This window comes from Gracilinanus agilis, chromosome 3 (assembly GCF_016433145.1).
Source record: "Gracilinanus agilis isolate LMUSP501 chromosome 3, AgileGrace, whole genome shotgun sequence".
Taxonomy (NCBI): domain Eukaryota; kingdom Metazoa; phylum Chordata; class Mammalia; order Didelphimorphia; family Didelphidae; genus Gracilinanus; species Gracilinanus agilis.
Window position 1 is genome coordinate 189,077,766 of NC_058132.1, and position 15,019 is coordinate 189,092,784.

The following is a 15,019-nucleotide window of genomic DNA, read 5'->3' on the forward strand; positions in this document are numbered from 1 at the left end:
TAGAAAAAATTCTAGACCTAATCTTGATGGGGAAAATTCCCAAAAAAGTCACTGACTTATTTTTCCAACCCAAGTTGTCACAGGGTGATTGACAGAGAAATCTGTGGTCCCAGAGAAAGAGAGCTCACCGAGAGCAGTTGAGTAGAACACTCCAGCTCTCAGAGACAGACTGGGCTCCAGGGCAAGGAGAAGGCTCTAGATGCATATCCTGTCACTGTAGTGGGAATAGCTGCCCTCTCCCAGCTTTATTGCTTTTACTCGGTTTTAGGTCACAAATCCAGAGTAGACTAAGGAGAGTATCAGGGTGGCCAAGGTGGTTACAGTTGTTGACCATTGTCAGTATACTGAGAGTATAGCAAACTCAGAAGCAAGTGGTTAATAGTGTGGTTCAGATCCCAAGAGTCTGAAGTCTGTAAAGGAATAACCCAAGTCATATTCTCAGACCAAAGCAGAGTGAGCCTGTGGAGCATGTATTTCTCATTCTGAATCTCAGCAGAGTTCTCCAGCCAGCTGACAAGGAACAGCAGTAGTCTACTGTTGTTTAGACTTATAACTAGTCCAGGAACCTATAAAACTAAGACCAAGAGGGCAGCAATCAGTTTGTCCTAGATCAGACTAGTTTGGGAGCTCTGGAAGCTTGCAAGTTCTCAGCCAGAGTTGACCTGAGGTCTTGAAATAACATAATCTTAAATGCCCCAAGAACACCTAGACATTCCTGATCTGCTCAGAGCCTGGCTCAACACCACAAATAAAAAATAAAAAACTTATTAAATGCTTGCTCTGAGCCAGATACCATGCTAAGTACTTTACAAATATTATCTCATTTGATATTCTCAAAAACTTGGGAGGTAAGTGCTGTTTTCCTCTCTATATAGTTAAGGAAATTGAGGCAGAATTGCCCAGAATTACATAACCAGTAAGTATCTGAGGTCATATTTGAATTAACATCTTCTTAACACCAAAGCTAGCGTTCTGTGCACTATGGTGTCGCCTACTTGCCACCTTCAGATATTAAACCTAAAGTCAGAAAAGAGTCTAGAAAAACGAACAAATGAAAAAAAAGAATCTTACCATAAAAATCTATTAAGCTGTTTTCTCAAGCCCAGGCAATTCTTAAATTTTTTTTTTAAGCCTAGGAAAACAGAATATTAGTGCTATTGATTCACTTCAGGTAAATAACCAGGTATTGAGCTCCTACAGTGTACCAGACACTATAGTAAATGCTGGGGATACAAAAGTCATGTTAGCAAAGGGAATTATTAGGGGGGAAAATTGATTGAGCTATTGGGGGAGAAAATGGACATACTGAAGTGACAGTAGTATATTCAGGTTTAGTTATTTGGAAATAGACAGCATTTATATATTTTTAAAGTATTTTCAGAGTGAATTACAAATATTATCTCATTCCCTCTTCACAACAATAGAAAAGGTAAGGTAGGAAATGGAGATATCAGAATCCCTTGTCTATCCTTCTCTATGAATATAGCAAAAATCTAAATAAGAATAGATAAACATATACATATATCCACTCACATATATATGTATGTGTAAGTTTTTTTAGTAGTTTGCAGTGGAAAATGGAACTAAGTAGATACTATATTTTATGTATTTTGGTAAATAGGAGCTTATGAATCAGCAAAATGGCAAAGTATCTTATATAACTTATATGATCTCCTGGTGAATGAGATAAGTCATATAGGAAGTAGAGGAAAATATTCTTCTGGATGTCGAAATATTGCTGTCAAGGAAAATTTGGTGGAATTAATGGCAGATGTTTGTCACCAGGTATAGTAGTATGTGCACACTCTCTCTTCCTCCCTCTTTCTCTTTGTCTCTCTGTCTATACATACATATATATACACACACATGTATATTAGAATAAAATACTAAAATACAGAGAAGCATAGCAGCTATTAAGAATTTTCTTGATTTTTGAAAATTAATCTTGGAACTTTTTTGCATTATCTATTAGGATCTATTTTTATTTTATCTATTTTATACACATTTTCTGTTAGTTAAATATTCTTTGGTAATTCTTCCCTTAACTGACTGTTCCTTAGATACTTTCCAGCATAGTTAAAGTATTGAAGTCAAACTCTTCCTTGTTTTTTCAAGATTAACATATATGTTTGAAGTATCAAAATTAAATGTTTATTCTTGGTTCATAGCTTCTGTTTTCCCTATATTTGAGAAGAGTTTGTGTATGTGTGTTTGTTTTTTTAACTTCACTTTATAGACTAGCTTTCTTTAAAAACTGATGGGAAGAAAAAGTCCATTCTCTTTTGTGTGACTTTTCATTTGAAACAGGTCTTCAGTGAAGATACCAGAGTCTTAGAGGTCTCTCAGTCTTATGCTACCACACCAAGAGATTTTTGTAGTGACAGTACACCAAGCAAAAGGAGAAAAATAGAATTGGGCTGGGAGGTAATTAAAGATTACCTTCAAAAGTCACAAAATGATTTTGACCTTGTGCCATGGTAAAGTACTTTAAAGTTTTTTTCTTGTTCACTATTTTCTTCTGTCCTTTGTTTATTATTATTAACACCCTTATTTTAAAGACTAACCTAATTTCTATAACACTGCTTTGAAATGTCAAAAGGATTGGAAAACTTATATGGAAACTTGTTATTACATTTAACTGGTAAAAAAATAAAATATTCTTATAATAAAAAATATTAAAAGGAGCAAATATGGTCAGGTTGTGAAGGAAAGCCATTTACTAGTTTATAATGTCCAAATTTTTATCTGTTACAAACTACTAGCTTTGCAAAGTAAATATAACCAACTGTTGAAAACAATGTTATTATATCTTTGGTTCTTAGAGGAGATCTTAGGTTATATGTGTAATTTTTTATAGTTAAGTTACTCTTTTAATCTTATTAATTATTTAACTAACTATAGTTATACATATATAATTAACTATAAAAGCTAACATTTATATGGCACCAACTATGTGGCTCTGTGCTAAGTGATTTTACAAAATCTTATTTGAGGATCACAACCACCCTGGGAGGTAGGTGCTATTATCCTCATTTTACAGGTGAGGGAAATGAGGCAAAACAGGTTAACTGACTTGTCTAATGTTAGTAAGTACCTAATTGTCTTTAAAAATTTTCTAATCTGGATTTTTGTATTCCTAACCATTATAATTAATGTATAGATGTCTGAGAGAATTTTGTACATGGGCAGAAAATCTCTTCCTCTTCAAGTCACTTTGGTTTTATTTATCTGTGTGTACATGGTATCATTTTTATGAAATTTAAACTCTGAGGGCAGGGACTATTGTATTTTTGCTGTTTTATCTTCAGCACCTAGTATAGTGCCTTCACATAATGGGCATTTAATAATTTTTTTTTCATTTAACTGAAAAGTATTTTCTTGTGATGCATGGAGAATGATACAAATGGAATAAGAAGATCTGGTTTCAAATCTCTCATTTCACATACAATAGCCATATGACCATGAACGAGACTTTAAACTACTTGGCCATGGATTCCTTTTCAGGATAATAGGGATAATATTGCTTTATTTGTAGGGATGATGTGACGCTCAAATGAGATATATTTAATAAATTTGTATCCATTAAGCATCCTTCATGTGCCAGGTGGTAGGATGAAAAAATGAAACAAACTGCCCATCCCTTAAAGAAGTTAACATTCAGCTTGCTGTAAAAACATGTACACAGATAAATCAACACAACCATATGCACATCAAATACAAAGTAATTTGGTAAGTAGGCATGTTAACAAGTGGGTAGATTCACAGAAGCAGGGATAAGGAAGGAGAATCTATGCCAGGCATGGGATGTAGCTTAGGTAAAAGAAGGGAAATGAAATGCCATGAACAGGATAGTAGAGGAAAGTCAATTTTGCTGAGACATAGAGGCCATAATAGGGAAGAATATGAAATATGTTTGGAAAGGTAGATTAGAGTCAGATTGTGAAAGACTTTAAATGTTAGCCAATTCAACAATTAATAGTTATTAAGTGCCTGTTGTGTGATAGCACCAAGCTGGATGTTGGGAATATAAAGACAGACAAAAATAGACTCATATTAAGAAAATACAATATATATACAAAGTAATACACAGTCATTTTGGGGAAAGGGCAAATGGGAAGGAGAGAAAAATCCTTAACTATGTGGAGGAGATAATGTGTTCAAAGTTTTTTATAACGTTAAATGATTATATAAATATCAATTATTAATCTTGTTGGCTATATTTCAGTTCTCCTTTATCCTATAGTTAGTGCCATGTTTTGAGTTAAAAGTGGTTTTTTTTTTTCTTAATGTCTAAGAGATAATAGTAATATTCCCAGCTACTTGCCAGTGATCCAGCAAGTGTATGGAAAGGAAAAAGTATTACTAGCCTCTAACCAAAGCATTGTAGAAGATGAAGGCTTTGAAACAAATTAACATTTCTTCTGTTTGAGTAATTGCAAGCATACCAAATCATTATCATTATGTAGATTTGATTATCTTTTTTTTTATTGTTAATTATAGTTGAATTTGGAGAGGCACTATGGCATGATGGAAAGAACATTGACCTTATAATAAAAAAATTTTTTTGGTTTGAATCTTATCTTTAACTAATTGAGTCTCTCTGTGCTTGTTTCCTCATCTATAAAATGAACATTTTAATACCTACTTGATAGGATTATTGTGCAGATTAAATGAAATACTTTCTGTGATTAAGTACTTTGTAAAATTTAAGATAATATATATATTTACTATTACTATGATTAAAAATTAATCATCTTGCCTTTTCTTTTTAAGGTTACAGATTGCAACACAGTTAATAGCCAAATATCCTGCAAGTCTTCCTAGTAGTGAACTTGCACCTTTATTGGTGATACTACACCAGCTCCTATCTCAGCAGCGACGAGGGGAACGTATTCCTTATGTGTTAAGGTGCCTCATCGAACTTGCATTGTGTCAAGGAAAGAAACTGGATCTGGAAAATTCACACAAGTCAGATCTCTTGAAACTCTGGAATAAAATTTGGTGTATTACCTTTCGTAGTATAAGTTCTGAACAAATACAAGCTGAAAACTTTGGTTTACTTGGTGCCATAATTCAAGGAAGTTTGGTTGAGGTTGACAGAGAACTTTGGAAGATATTTATAGGATCAGCTTGCAGACCTTCTTGGTAATAATAGTATGTTGTATTTCTGCTTTTAAACTTAGAATTGTCTTTGTGGATCTAATATACTTGTGATTTCACTTGAGCGTTTTCTCTTGAGGTTTTCTTTACTTCACAAGTTTTTGTAGTTTGACCATGAAAAGTCATTATAACCATAATAAATGTGATTTTGACTTTAACCAAGGTAAAGAGATAGTTGTAGTTGCAGAAGTGAAGAGTCAGTCTTTGAATTTCTTCTGGCTATTGAGTCCAATTTATAATTTGTTATTTATTTACTCAGACAGTAATTTCAATCTCCTATGCTATCTTGAACATAGATGCCATGAATAATTTTATTATTTCTCAAATTGTTTTCTTTCCCAAGTATTCATTTTATTATTTAAAAATAATTAAATAGAGAATTTATTTGTTTCCTTTGAGTTCATGATATACATTATCATGGATTTTGCAATTTAAGATAGTACAGAATTAAGGAATAACAAATTTAAGCAACGTGCTGAGGAATATATTTTTACTCCTTTGACAGATAATGATAGAATTTTCCTTAATAAAAATTGTTCTTTTTTTTTAAGTCCTGCAGTATGTTGTTTGTCATTAGCCTTGACCTCCTGCATAGTTCCAGAGATGTCAAAAGTACAAATGGATCAAAGTGTTTGTGAAACAAATCAAAGTTGCTCATTAAAAGAGTTAATTATGAAGTGGCTTCTGTTCTATCAGTTAGAAGATGATATGGAAGAAAGTACAGAGCTCCCTCCAGTTCTTTGCAGGTAATTTATCTTAAGAAGAAAGCTGTAGGGCAACTAGGTGACTCATTGGATAGAGAGCCAGGCCTGGAGATGGGAAGTTCTAGGTTCAAGTGTGACTTCAGACTTCCTAGCTCTGTGATCTTAGAGCAAGTTACTTCATTCCCGATTTCCTAGCTCTTACTGTTTTTCTGCCTTGGAACCAATTCTAGTATCCATTCTAAGATGAAAGCTAAAGGTTTTTTAAAAGAGAAAGCTGCTTTTCATTTTATTTTGACATTAATAGGCATTTTTTAAGCCTTTACCATCAATCAGCAATTTAAGGTGATTACTATGTGCTAGATGCTGGACATATAAAGACAAAATTGAAATAGTCTTTGCCCTCAAGGAGCTTATATTCTGTTGGGAGAGACAATATATTCATTAATAATAAGTATATTTAAAATAAACACAAGTTAAATTTTGAGGGAGAAAGCAACAAATAGCTGACGGGATAAGGAATAGCATCATGAAGATGGTGGCACCAGAGCAGAGTCTGGGAAAAAACAGCCATGGGCTTCTAAGAAGGGGTAATGAGGATGCAGTACAATTCAGGTGTGGGCATAGATTGGGATGAAAACCAGGGCAAACAAAGGTGCACAGATGGGAGATGAGGAGTTTGTGAAGAATAGTTTGGCTATCCCATAGAGCAGGGGTTCGGCAACGTATGGCTCTTTCTGCAGGAGCCATAAAGTCAATTTTTTTTCAGGCGCTGTTACAGAAGCGCACACTGTGAGCACTGTACGGCTCTCACGAAATTACATTTTAAAAAATGTGGCGTTTATGGCTCTCCCGGCGAAAATGGTTGCCAACCTTTAGATCATAGAGTTTAGGAAGTGAAGTAATGTATGATGAAGCTTGAAAAGTAAACTGAACCCAAATCATAAAGGACTTTAAAAGTCAAGTAGAAGAGCTTATATTTGATTTTAAAGGCAATAGAGAGTGAGGCGATCAGATCAGCACTTTAGAAACATCATATTTGCAAGCTCTATGGATGATGGTTTGGAGTAAAGAGAGACTTAAGGAAGCAAGTTAGCTTGCTGAAGTAATACTAGGTTAGAGGTGATGAGGGTTTGAACTCTAGGCTAGATGGTGGCTTTCAGAATAGATAAAAAGGGAATAGAGATGGTCCTGAGATAGGAACAATGAGATGTGGCAGCTGAGTGGATACATGGGGAGAAAGAGGGAGTAGACAAGATAGTGCCAAAGTTATAAACCTGGGTGACTGAGAGGATGTTGAAGTCTTCAGCAGAGATTGGGAAATTTGGAGGAGCAGTGAATTTTGGGGAAATTGGATTATTTGACTTTTAGACATGTTGAGAGCTTTTAGATGTCTCTAGGATATCAAATTTGGAAGATCTAATATACAAATGAAGATGTACCACTGGAGCTCTGGAGAGAGATTAGAGCTAGGTTTATACTGTATAGCAGGGGTCGGCAACATATGGCTCTTTCTGCAGGAGCCATAAAGTCAATTTTTTTCAGGTGCTGTTACAGGAGTACACACTGTACAGGAACGCACACTGTGAGCACTGTATGGCTCTCACGAAATTACATTTTAAAAAATGTGGCGTTTATGGCTCTCATGGCCAAAAAGGTTGCCGACCCCTGCTGTATAGGTTTAGAGTCATCTTCATTGAAGTGATATCTAAATTAATTAAATGATAATTACTATCCAGGAATAATGTTTGAAAGTTTTGTCTTGATCTTGAATATGTATTTATTTATTTAAAGTAGATACTATTTACTATGTTTTAAGATTGTATGAGGCAGTAGTGATTCTGAATTATAAATAAAACAGTCAAGGAGCTTACATTCTGTGGGGGAAATAATGTGCATACGGATGAATAAATACAAAATAATATGGTGAGAGTGTATTAATAACTAAGGGGAATCAGAATAGGTCCCCAAGTGGTGGCACTTGAGCTGAGCCTTGAAGGAAGCTAGAATTTTTAAGAGGTTCACTTGGCAGTTAAGTCTTTCCTTGAGTCTTTTCTTATAGGCATATCAAATTCACTATGCCCAGAATGCCATTCTCTCTTCTCTTCCTGACCTCAACCCTCTCCTGTTCTCAATTTTCATATATATTTTTGAGGATACCACCATCCTAGTCATCTAGATTCAGATTTTTGTAGTCATCCTCACTTCTTTACTCTCTCATCATCCATATTTAATCAGTAATTAGTCTTACAAAATTTACCTCCACAACATCCCTCATATCCTTACCCTCCTTCTCTTGACTTATGGTGCCATAATTTTAATTCACATCCTTATCATCACATTACCTCTGGTAATGATATCATAATTGGTTTATCTTCCTCACATCTTATTCCCAAAACTCAGGTCAGATCATATTCCCCGCTCCCCCTGCTCCTATTCAATAAACTTTGCTCCCTTGGTTCCCTATTGATTTGGGGCTAACATACAAATTCCTCTCTGCTTGGCATGTATAGATCCTTCACAGTGTGTATGGCCTTAGCCTATCATTCCAGGTTTATTATGCATTACTTCTCTTCAGAGACTTGATAGATGAACAAAACTGGCTTTCTAACTGTTCCTTTTATTTTGCACTTAACTTTTTATTTTTCATGCCTGGAACCTTTTCTGTCTCCTTTGCATACATAGAGACAGGATTTATTATTATTTTTTAAATCCTTTCCTACTGTCTTAGAATTCGTTCCAAGTATCAGTTCTAAGACAGAAGAGCAATAAAGACTAGGCAGTTGGGGTTAAGTTAAGTGACTTCCCTGGGATCACACAACTAGGAAGTGTCTTAAGTCAGATTTGAGTCCAGGCTTTTCCTTCTTTTGGCCTGGCACTTTATTCTTTGAACCACCTAACTCTCTTGGCAGGAATTATTTTAATGTAGTTGCTTAAATATATTTATTAAACTCTAGTGAAAAACTTCTTCTCCACAGTGATTTTCCTCATCTAGCCCTGCAATCAATTCTTGTGAGTCTCACCATGAAGCACTGTAAAGGGGCAATGGATTTTTTCCAGACTGTATCTGAGTGGTATGTAAATTTACAAATTTCTATGTTGCCTAGGACAGAATTCTAATGTAATATGAAATACCTCTTATTATATGTAAAATCATTTATGGATCACTTTCCAGCTGTGAAGATTTCCCTTGATATCAGGTGAAAGGAATCTATGACTTTAGTTTGAAAGCTCTGTTTGTTTAGGATGGTTTGACCATGAAACTAAGGCCTTATTTTCTTCCAGTGAGCAGCAGCAAAAAGGCAAAGTGGAGACCACATTCTTAGATGTAGAAGAGCTATATCTTCAGACAACTTTTGACCAAATGGATTTTTGTACCAATTTGATGGACAGTACCTCAGAAAAAATCCAAGCTAGTGGTAGACTTTCTGTCCATCAGGATCTAAAAGAAAAACTTGATCGCTATCTTCTGGGATTGTCTGAACGGCTTCTAAATAATTATTCTTCTGAGGTGAGATTTGAGAATAAAATTAAATCTATAACTTTGACCAATGATATTTTTTTCCATATTGAATTATGATATTTTTGAGTCCTGAGTAGGAAAGATTCACAAAGAGAAAATCAATGATATAAATAAAATGTTATCTTTAAAGGAAGGGAAATTCAGCTGTGGGAGAAAACAGGCCAGCAGCAAGTATTAAATTGCATTTGAGTTGTTCTAAGACTGTTCCACAGACTTAGAAATTCTTAGTTAGAAGTTATTTAAACCAACTGGTACTTGAATAAAGATTCCCCTTTGCAATATTAAAAGTGGTCATTCAGCCTCTGCTCTTAAGGCAACTTCTTTTACTCTAGGACAACTTCAGTTATCAGGATATTTTCCTTAATATCAGTGCAGAATTCATCTCTCTTCAATTTCTCTCCATTTTTCCTAATTATTCCCTTTTCCCTATCAGAACTGTTTTGGTCTTTGAAGACTAATAATAATAATAATAACCAACAATGATGTAGTTCTTAAAATTTTTCAGAACACTTTTACATAATGTTTGGTGTGTAAAGTCCATGAATTCAAGTAGTAAGTAGTCTTCTGGGGGGGAAAATGTGCAACCTTTTTTTATTATTGATTGTCAGAGTTGTATAATCAAAGTGATGTTTTATGAATATTAATGTGATAGCAGAAGGAATAAATGAATGAAAAAGCATTTTTTAAGAACATACTTGGGGGATAGCACATAGAGGAGGTTTTTACTATAAGTCAGGATTAAAGACCCTATATGGTCCTTAGGGTGCAGTGGTAAAGCAGATGTTAACACATCTTCTTTAATGTCATTTTTACTGATTAAAAAGCTATCCGTTCTTGATGATGAATCATCTGATAGTACTAGGGAGGAGATATTTGGACAACTACATTCTCCTCCCTCTGCCCCTTTCCAATTTAAGCCTGTATTTATTTTGGATATATCTACTTATATACATGGTATTATCCCCAATAAAATATAATCCCTGAGGTCAGGGATTGTTTCATTTTTGTGGCAATATCATCAGTGCTTAGCACAATGGCTGGAACATAGTAGGTACTTCATAACTGTTGATTAATAATGGCAAATCAAAAAAAGAAATCTGAGGGTCTTGGATGGGATAAGATGTTTTAAAAATGTAGTAAATTGAAAGGAAGGGGCTTCATGTTTTTTAGGAAAATTCTGAAACCAGATTGAAGAGATAATTTCTCATGTCTCTTCTTTATGACATAAAATCTGTATTAGAGAACAGAGAAAGAGCCAAAAGGAAGAATAAGAGGAAGTTACAGGAATAACAAGTCTGCTTTCTCATTCCTGCCATTGAGAAAAATGAGCTCAAAATTTTTGCGCTTGACCATTTTCATTTCTTTGTTATGTGATCCAGTTTCTAAATTCTGCTTCATTTTAATTAAAAGCAACTCATCAATGCTGCAGTAACTTTCCTGGAAGAGAACAGAATATTTGGAAATTGTTTTTTTCTTTCCACAATCATTTAAATGCCTATTGTGAACTAAGCATTAGGGAAGTTAATGGCCTCATTAAAATCAATCTTCTTTTCTTAGAGTTTTCAGGCTAACACAGAAATGTAATATGTGTATGTATATACCACAAATAGCTATAGTCAGATTAGAACTTGTTAGATTTTAAATGTTGTGTTCAAAGCCCAAGTCCTTAATGTCTTTGTGCTACTTGAGGAAAATTGTTATATGGAGCATTCAAATGGTGATAGCATTACCAATGTTTATCATATTTGTCTAGTGGAGTGTGTTTGTGTGTGTGTCTTTGTATCTTTGTCTTGATTAAACAAGTTAGGACCTAGGATGTTTAGATCAGGATTCCATTCAGCTATTTGGATTTTTTAAATTGTTCACAAAAATAAACCACTACTTTTAAATTTTTACTTATAGCTATAAAGTTAGTTCATTTAAAAGGTAGTCACAAATTTATTTAATATTCAGAACAATACCACATTAACAGAAATATACTTTGTATTTGTGCTTGTCGTTTATTTCAAGACTATACGGTCAGAAGCTCTTGTCCGATGTTCTAGTCTTTTGGTGGGTGTTCTTGGATGCTATTGTAATGCAGGGATATTATCTGAAGAAGATGCCTATACGTCAAAATTGTTCCAGAATGCCAAGGTAAGAAAATATAAGCTGAGATTTAAAAAAAAAAAACACTTTTTTTTAAACCCTTACTTTCCATCTTAAAATCAATACTGTGTATTGGTTCCAAGGCAGAAGAAGCTGAGACTTAAAAAAAAAAAACAAGACTCTTATCATCTGTCTAAGGCAAAAGAACAGTAAGGGCTAGGAGACTGGCATTCAAGTGACATAGCCAGGATTACATAGCTAGAAAGTGTCTGAGGCTAGACTTGAATCTAGTCTTTCCTATCTCTGAAACCTGACTTTCCGTCCACTAAGCCACTTAACTGGCCCAAGACTTTTTTTTTTTTTTTGACAGTTTTTTAATACCATTTATTTCATGGTCAATTGATTTATTTGATAGGAAGTTGACATAAGAAAAGTGCTTAGAATAATAACAATAATAGTGATACTAGCTAAGATTTATATAGCTTTTACTAGGTGCCTGACCCTTTTCTAAGTGCTATATAATTATTATCTCATTTAATCTTCATAACAACTGTGAAGAGATGCCTTTATTATCCCTATTTTATAGACGAGGAAACTGAAGCAAACAAAGGCTAAGGAATTTACACGTTATCACATAATTAGTTAAGAGTCTGTGTCTGAATTTGAATTCAAGTCTTCCTGACATTATGCCTGGTGATCTCCACACTTTGTCACCTATTTGCTCCTTATCTGCACAGTGAGGACTCAGTAGTCTGTTAAGGTCCTTCTACTTCTAAATTAGTGATCCTGTGATTCCACATGTGTGATTACATATTATGTTCTACTTATATGAAAATCTGTATAACCAAAATTATCTTAAGACTGGGCTAATTTGTACTGCTTAATTCATTTGTATAAACTTTGGGTGTGTGTATAACATGCGTTTTCTTTAATCTGTAGATTTGAAATTAATTACTTTAAATTTAATTAGAGATTACTATTTTTGTCCTTTGCCCAGTGAAGATTCTTTAATGAAGGCTTGCCTTTTTTTTCCTTGTTGTATATTCTTGTTTATTTATTAATAAAAAAAGTTTTATAGACTCCTTTTCCATAATGTTTTTCCTTCATGATTTTTAGTTCTGTGATAATTATCAAGTGCTTCCTTACTGCATTTTTATGAAAAAAATTCAGAGAGTTTAAAAAAGAGTGAAATTACTGCTTCTGCATTTTGCTTGAATTGTTTCTGATGTGTTTTGCTTTATTTCCTTTTTTGTTTTCTTCAATAGTCTCTGATGCAGTGTGCTGGAAAATGTATTACTTTGTTTAAAAGTAAGATAAATGAAGAATCTAAAATTTGTTCCTTAAGGACTATGATGTTGCTTTGTACCAACTACTTGTATAATTGCACAAAGGTGAGATTCCTTTTGGTTAGTGTAATTTCCTCAAGAATGTGGAATATTTAGATGGCTATTTGTTACTAGCATCTTTTTTTAATCACAAAATTATATATTCAATTAAAAATTAAATGGAAAATGCATTTTAGATATAAATGAATAAAACAAGTACAAATTCTGGCTAAATATATTGAAAATATATTTCATTCTTTTTATTACTTTTTCTGAGATAATTCTCACCATACAGAGTAAAATACAAAACTGACTTCATAGTTAGCATTTTTTCAACCATTTATTATGTTCTTGTTATGTATAGGGAAATAGAGTAGGGCTTTTCGGAAACAGCAGGATGAATAAAAGATACTGGCTGTCTTTCAGGACCTTTAGTATTTAATTTTTTTTTTTTTTTTTAATTTTTTTTTTTTTTTTAATTTTAAACCCTTAACTTCTGTGTATTGACTTATAGGTGGAAGAGTGGTAAGGGTGGGCAATGGGGGTCAAGTGACTTGCCCAGGGTCACACAGCTGGGAAGTGTCTGAGGCCGGATTTGAACCTAGGACCTCCCGTCTCTAGGCCTGGCTCTCAATCCACTGAGCTACCCAGCTGCCCCTATTTAATTTTGTTAGAGTAACCAATGTCTGTTAGCAATTGCTGGTTAAGAAAAATTCTGAGGACTATTAGCCTTTTTCCTTTCTAATCCTCGCTTATATGGAATGTAGCAACATTTTATGGGTCGATGACTGATTATCAGGGTCTAGGGCAGATGGACCAGGAAAAGAGAGGAAAAAGCAAGAATTATGACTACAGGAAAGAGATAAGGATATATTGGACACTCTGGGATGTGGAGGAGGTTGACTGTATAGTGAAAGGAGCATTGAGCTTTTTAATCTGAGTCTGCTTCTCCGTGGGTATCCTAAGGCAAAGTCACTTTGGGTTAGACAAGATGGTCTCCATGGTCCCTTCCAATTTTAGGAATATAATCAACCAGCAAGCAGATATGTGCTACATGGTAGGCCTGAGGCATACAAAGTAAATAATGAAATAAGCCCTACTTTCAAGGAGCTGTGAATTCTGTGTCATAGTAATCTTAGAACATAATGCACGTGTGAGGTTAAGAGGTTCTTTACATTATTAGTAGGGGTCTGTAGGCAGGGAATGGTTCATTTTGGTATAAGTACAGATAAAAATATGAGGAACTACATGAGATGATTGCAGTGTGCGTCATAGGGAAATAAGAATCAATCAGGCAGATAGATAATTACTGTATTTTAGACACTGTTAGTGCTGTAGATGCAAAGGCAAAAATTTAAAGCAATTCTTGCTCTATTAATACTTTGCACTTGTGTTCTATTGGTACAGAAGGTGCAGTTATGTGTATTCAGAATAACGCAATATATTTAGGCCTTCTGTGGAAGGTGTCATGTGGGTTGTGTTTTGAAGGAAATGAGGGATTCCAGGTGTAGGGGATGGCCAGAACAAGGAAGGAAATGAAAGAGGGTAATAGAATGCTTTGTATGGAAAATAGCAGGTAGGCTAATTTGGTTGGTCTGTAAAGGTTGGGAAGGGGAGTAATGGATGAATAATGAATAATATCCAGCAGAATAGTTTATGTTTTAATATAGAAGAATTAGGGTGCCCAGTTGAGTTTATGTAATAGTGCAATGATTTTTTTTTACTTTTTTTACTTTTTACTTTTACTCTTTAATCTTATTTTTTTACAAATTGAACTTATATATCTTTAAAAAAAATACTTTTCCATGTTTACATAATTCATTTTCTTTCCCTTTCCTCTTCCCTTCCCCCTCCCGGATTCAATAAGCACTTCCACTAGGTTATACAAATATTATCACTTATTCCTATTTTCATATTATTCATTTTTTCAATAGAGCAGTCTTTTAAAACCAAAATTCCCAATCACATATCCACATTAACAAATGATAAGTCATTTGTTTTTCTTCTGTGTTTCTATTCCCACAGTTCTTTCTCTCAGTTGGATAGCATTCTTTCTCGTAAGTCCTTTGGGATTGTCTTGTAGTGTCCATTACATTTGATTGTTCCACAATGTTCCACTTTCTGTGTATAATGTTCTCTTTGTTCTGCTCATTTTACTTTGCATCAGTTCCTGGAGGTTCTTCCTGTTCATATAGAAATCCTCCAGTTCATCATTCTTTATA

At 34.1% G+C, this 15,019-nt stretch overlaps 1 protein-coding gene across 3 annotated transcripts in view; it reads left to right on the forward strand.

Annotated features, from left to right (window-relative positions):
* ATM (ATM serine/threonine kinase) overlaps window positions 1-15,019 on the forward strand; it is a 136,569-nt gene that overhangs the window by 15,774 nt on the left and 105,776 nt on the right. For all 3 annotated transcript variants that reach the window (XM_044669121.1, XM_044669122.1, XM_044669123.1), the window contains exons 7-14: window positions 1,622-1,785; window positions 2,308-2,477; window positions 4,774-5,145; window positions 5,712-5,906; window positions 8,840-8,935; window positions 9,147-9,372; window positions 11,395-11,520; window positions 12,738-12,863. In XM_044669121.1, coding sequence (XP_044525056.1) covers window positions 1,622-1,785; window positions 2,308-2,477; window positions 4,774-5,145; window positions 5,712-5,906; window positions 8,840-8,935; window positions 9,147-9,372; window positions 11,395-11,520; window positions 12,738-12,863 — 1,475 coding nt within the window. The remainder of the gene's footprint in view (window positions 1-1,621; window positions 1,786-2,307; window positions 2,478-4,773; window positions 5,146-5,711; window positions 5,907-8,839; window positions 8,936-9,146; window positions 9,373-11,394; window positions 11,521-12,737; window positions 12,864-15,019) is intronic.